Source organism: Crinia signifera, chromosome 1 (genome assembly GCF_055691185.1).
Source record: "Crinia signifera chromosome 1, ASM5569118v1, whole genome shotgun sequence".
In the NCBI taxonomy this organism is placed as follows: domain Eukaryota; kingdom Metazoa; phylum Chordata; class Amphibia; order Anura; family Myobatrachidae; genus Crinia; species Crinia signifera.
Window position 1 is genome coordinate 440,352,554 of NC_139217.1, and position 6,000 is coordinate 440,358,553.

The 6,000-nt window shown below is 44.5% G+C and overlaps 1 protein-coding gene across 3 annotated transcripts in view; it reads left to right on the forward strand.

Moving 5' to 3' along the window:
* The window catches only part of DHX29 (DExH-box helicase 29), a 42,811-nt gene extending 37,090 nt beyond the window's left edge, over positions 1-5,721 (forward strand). For all 3 annotated transcript variants that reach the window (XM_083153609.1, XM_083153619.1, XM_083153628.1), the window contains 4 exons: positions 454-762; positions 1,208-1,339; positions 3,267-3,363; positions 5,457-5,721. In XM_083153609.1, coding sequence (XP_083009735.1) covers positions 454-762; positions 1,208-1,339; positions 3,267-3,363; positions 5,457-5,506 — 588 coding nt within the window. In that variant the 3' untranslated portion in view covers positions 5,507-5,721. The remainder of the gene's footprint in view (positions 1-453; positions 763-1,207; positions 1,340-3,266; positions 3,364-5,456) is intronic.
* The last annotated feature ends 279 nt before the right edge of the window (positions 5,722-6,000 follow it).

Genomic DNA, 6,000 nt, shown 5'->3' on the forward strand with positions numbered 1-6,000 from the left:
TAAGACATTCCAATGTCCAATAGTGAAATAGTAGTGGTAAAGACGTCGCATGTGCTCTCATGGCTTTAAAAACCAAAAATCCCAACAGTGCCATATTTTAGAGGTCACAGAGGGGTTACCTTAAAAAAAATAGAAATGTTAAAGATGGGGTGCTGATATATATAGGCTATGGGACTCTGACATCACACATTGGGGGTTATTCTGATTCACTCGCAAAGGCAAATTCAGACTCTAATGGACAAACTCATGTGCACTGCAGATGTAACTTGCAGAGAGAGTTAGATTTGGGTGAGTTATTTTTGTTTCTGTGCAGGGTAAATACTGGCTGCTTTATTTTTACACTGCAATATAAATCTCACTTTGAAGTACAAACCTCACCCACATTTTAGAATCCTAATTTTATAATTTCGTAATTTTAGACTTAAGATAAACCATTGTTTTATATTTACAAAGGATGTGAAACAGGAGTTAATCCGATTGGTCAGAGCAGCAGGCTTTGAGTGTCCCAGATCGACGGCCTTCATTGGCGTCAGTGGAACCGGTGACAGAAGGGCCCCTTCTGCAGAGGACACGGCTCTCCTTAAGGCCGTGTTGACGGCTGGTCTGTATGACAACGTCGGCAAGATCCTGTTTACAAAGTCGGTGGATATCTCTGAGAAGTTGGCATGCATGGTGGAAACGGCACAGGGAAAAGCACAAGTACACCCGTCCTCTGTGAACAGGGACCTGCAAACCTATGGCTGGCTGCTTTACCAGGAGAAGGTGAGGCTGGTGGTCAAGTCACGGTAATGTGTGTATAAAGCCTTAACCACAAATCTCAAGACAACAGGTAGCGTTTATTAACCCTTTAAGTGCCCGCGTTGCTGTGAGAGGTGTGCAAAATATCCACTATAAATGCCAGCGTCGCTCACAGCTCACACGTTCTTTTTGTCGGTACAATATTTAACCAAACTTCAATTAATTGACTTCAGATCGTTTGCCGGCAATAACTAAAGCGATTCATGTTTCTCGACTACAGCCCTGGCGTCGGCACTCAAAGGGTTAATGTGACTAGTGACTGACCCGGTCTGTGTGTGTGTGCCAGGCTATTTATTGCTCCATTCCCAGCATATATGTGGCATCCTCGGACACAGAATGGCATCAGGGAACATAGAATAGTATTTTGTGCCATTATTGCCGCATTAAAGTTGTATTGTTCTTTCCACAGGTGAAATATTCCAAGATCTTCCTCAGAGAAACAACCCTGGTTTCTCCCTTCCCCATACTCCTGTTTGGAGGTGATATTGCCGTACAGCATCGAGAACGTCTTCTGACCGTAGATGACTGGATACAGTTCCAGGTATAGACCGGGAGATACTGCCTGTGATTGCACCTAATTATTACTGGGGGATTGAGTCCTTTGGGAGACAAAGGGAGTGGATCCAGTGGAGCTGGAGGTCTAGGTTTTAGTAAGATGAGGAGTTTATCAGTGGAGAACCCAAGTGATTATCTTGGTGACATCACCAATGACATTGAAGATACAGGCTGCCTTTCTGCGGACGGCACATAATTATACAAGTGGGTAGATACACTGGATGCGGTTTAAAGGTAGGCAAAAAATATAAGAACACGATGGGCCTTAGGTGGCTTAGGGACATGGGATGTTAGATCAACATGCGTTAGGTCGACAGGTACAAACAGGCCGACGGTGCTTTCCGTTGACCAATTCAAAATTTTAACATGAAAAATGTCAACAAACAACTTGTCGACTCAGGTTCTGCTTCATTTACTATTGATGTGGCCATCTATTGGTCATAGTAACCTATGGTAATCAAAGCCACCATGCCCAAAGCGGGCAGCTAAAATAATGCAGAATTAATTAAGAAAAATGTCTTCCCTAACGGAGTATTGGATAAGTAGAACAGTCCCCCAGCAGAGGTGGTACAGGCTACAGCATGGGGGAAGCAATAAGGCTACACCTTGAAAAAAAAGGCTAAGAATCCAATTGACCAGTGATAAAAATAAGTTGTTTAATACCCCTTTCACATCGCACCTAATTACCGGTTTCTTGCCGGTTCGACCTGGTAATTGGTGCGATGTGAAAGGGGTTACGGGTTACAGCTAACCGGTAGCAACACGGCAATACGAACCAGGTAAAAAGAAGGGTTCTTAGCAGTTTGTTGCTATGCAGTGTGAATGGGTTAATCAGGTTGATTCCCATTCACACTATGGATGAGGCAGCACTTGGAGCCGCGCCAGCTCTAAGCGCTGCCTCCTCCCTGATGAAGTTCCGGCACTCTGCCGCTCACCCACATGATGTCAACGAACCGGCAATATTGCCATCTGAACAGACCACGCATGCAGGGTCGCACGGGGATTGAACCGTTTCAAAGTCCCCGCGCTACCCTGCATTTGCGGTCTGAAAGCAGTATAAATAGCAGGACGGTTCTTATCTGACGTCAAGTGTTAAGCATCAGATACATGCCGCCTTATAGTACAAGGAAGGGGGGTAGAATTATATGGGCACGCTGTCGTACTAGCAAAAGGCATCTTCACAGCAAACTCATTAGAGTCTGCACATATATCAAAGGACAACACAACCATTTTACACCCAGTGACAGGGGACCGTCGCCTGTGACCCATGCAATAAAGTTTTACTACCAATCTAGGAGGACAGTTAAGGCTGAGGAGCTAATTGCTGCATATGGTAGTACATAATGGTCATTTACTGGATAGATGTAACCATTGGTTGTATCTCTTTCCTACAAGAAACTGTAGTAGTAGTTGCAGCAGCAGGTATATCGGGTGATTCATCCACACAATCTATTCTAGTGCAGTTTTTGAGGGTCCGGAATGTATATTTCCTTTCTGTGAGGTGAGATTGGCAGATGCTATGTGAGGATATCATCTAGGCTTCCTCTAGAGCAGGGATGGGGGAACCTTTGGCCATCCAGCTGTTATTAAAATACACATCCCAGCATGCCCTGCAACAGTTTTAGCATGGCAAAACTGTAGCAGTGCATGCTGGGATGTGTAGTTCAACAGCTGGAGGTCTGAAGGTTCCCCTTCCCTGCTCTAGAAGATATAAATTGAGGAACCTGAAGGACCTTCTGTGTTTGTGTGATGGTTCTGTATATGTTCCATATAATCACATAGGGTAACTTAGGAACATACACGTTTTATTTGTAAAATAACATCCACTGATAACATCATACATTTGTTTATGTAGCTATAGGGAGGATCATTGCCATACAATGTTCTGACCTTTGTGCTGTTTTTGAACACAGGCTCCTGTGAAGATCGCAGTCATCTTTAAGGAGTTGCGTGTATTAATTGAGTCTGTTCTAAAGACGAAACTGCAAAACCCCAAAATGTCTCTTGAAGGTAGGTGATTTTTGGAGCTACAGCCCATATGGGCATCTCTATGCGGAATTTTATTTTATTTCAAATCAGCTATTTCAATTTGAAAGTGACAGTAGGTTTCCCACAATGCACTTGTTGTAATTACAGTTTTGCTTTGCCAATAACAGCCAATCACAAATGGCCTGTTAGTGGTTGTGACATCATCATGTATTTGCACCTGCCTTCAAGGACTCACAAATAATACCATGTGGAAAACGTCTTTGCTTCTCTGCTAGTTAGCTGTTCACAATAGGGCTGTAACCAGGGGTATGGGACCAGTGCTGTAAACCAGCATGCCAATGGATGGATGGAGCAGTCCACCAATCAGAGTGCAGCAGTCTCTGCCTGCCTCCCAACCTGCGGCCAGTAAATGGCTGTCAGCATGCTGATTGGAGGGATGGTTCGAGCTATCCACCAATAAGAGTGCTGACACCCAATTATTCTAATAAAGCATGTGGAGAGACTGTGCAGGGACAGCAGGGGGGGTAAGTTATGATGGGATACGGTCATTTGGTCTACAGCATGATGGTCAACAGTCATTAGGTTGACACCATTAGATCGACATGGGAAAAGGTCGACATGGGTCTAGGTCGACATAGGAAAAGGTCGAAAGGTCATTAGTTCGACAGGTCATTAGGTCGACAGTCAAAAGGTTGACATGGTGCTTTTCACAGTTTTTTGAGCCGACATGTGCCGACAGGCGGTATTTCATGCCCTACCATCCAATAGGGCGTGGTGGGAGAATAAAATAGTGTGCCTAGGGTAGCGAGGCACCGTGCCCGGCGAATTTCGAGCGCAGCGAGGGGATTCAGTGCACTTTAAACTGTCCATGTCGACTGTGTTGACATCCAGGTAAAAAAAACAGTGAAAAACCCCATGTCGACCTTTTGACTGTCTACCTAGACATTGTCGAACTAATGACCTGTCGAACTAATGACCTTTTGACCTAGAAACATGTCGACCTTTTCCCATGTCAACCTAATGGTGTCGACCTAATGACTGTAGACCAAATGATCCCAACCTGTTATGATATACTATTTTTTTAAATTCCAATATATGGGTGGGTAGTGGCCCCATGGCCTACACATAACAAAATTGTTTTGTATTTGTGAGCGGTGTGGAAATAACACAATACTGTAAAGTTGCACAACCAGTGGTGTCATTGGGGTCCCCTTGTTCCCTGAGATGCTGGGCTGCCCCCCCCCCCCCCAGAGACTCCCTGCGCTGCTGGCTCTCCATCTGTGACCGGGATCTGAGTGCTGCTTGGTAATATCATAGTGGAGCACCTGTCTGCCTGTCACTGAGCAGCCGGCATTGTGGTATCACCCCCTCGGAGGGCGACGCCCAGCACAGACCGCACCTCACTAGTGATGTCACTATACATAACTGATATCAGCAATTCTTTTTTAATGGAGATTCTCAGCTTCTCAACACTAAGGGCCTGATTCAGACCTGTTTGCTAAGCTGCGTATACTCAAAGCCTAGTGAACCGGTCAGCGCCGCCCAACCGAACGTCTGCTCCCCCATCATCCCCTGCGAGGGGATGTGTACGAGAACACATCCTACGTCGCGACCATCAAATGTTTTTTTTCTCCCCCTCAGAAATAAGTCAGTCTGAACTAACATTGATTTCCGCCGGAGATGGACGAAAAAGGGGGCGGGCGCTACAGTCATGTGACCTCAACGCTCGCCCCGAGCACTCATCGCCACTCCTGCACACCCTGGGGAACGTCCCATAAAACGCTGGGCGTTTCCCTGCTGCCGGTCCCTGCCCGCCCCCTTCTCTCCCCTGCAAAAGCTTCCGCGGGTGCGATACTCGCCAAAGGCGTTCACACAGGGCTTCTGCACATGCGTATATTTTTACATTTGCAGGCCCCACCATCGGAAAAGAGCCTAAATTCTGCCCCTTCAGTTGGGGGCTGAATTAGGCCCTAAATTCCTTTTCATTTATTATTAAAGCCCTGTAGTTATGTCCTCAGTTTGGCATAATGATGTATTTGGATCCCATTGTAGTTTATATTCCTAGTAGAATGATAGAATAGTATTACTGATTCAATGTTTTTGTGCTTTCGCAGATGACGAGATTTTACGCATCATCAAGGAACTGATTAAAACCGAAAAGTGAATGACACAGGTTCCCAATCCCAAGGATTGCCCACATAACAAGCCAAGCAGGGATCACCAACATTACAGCTCTACTGTGTATGATCTATTGTGTTCATCTTCTCAATGTTGCCTGCAGCGTTGAAGAGAATATCTCCCTATATTTTATGCATTGAAGAGTATAAAACATTTGTTTAAATGACAATAAAATACTGTGCCATACTCCTATAATGTCAACTGAATGTGGGGTTTTTATTTTTTAATTCAATATTTTTTTATAGATTTTTTTTTTTTTTGCATAACAAACCAGAAAAGAAAAACAAAAAAACAATATAAGCTAGGGCACATACAGTATGAGACATGGTAATATGAGACAACATAGAAGCAGTAAACATCTAACCGTGTACATATGAGAAGGGTATATATTACCAGCTAAAGATATGAAATACCCCTTCAAATAAAAAAACATAAATACATGAACTCAATCACCAGAAGGCGCCATTCGGGATCGATATT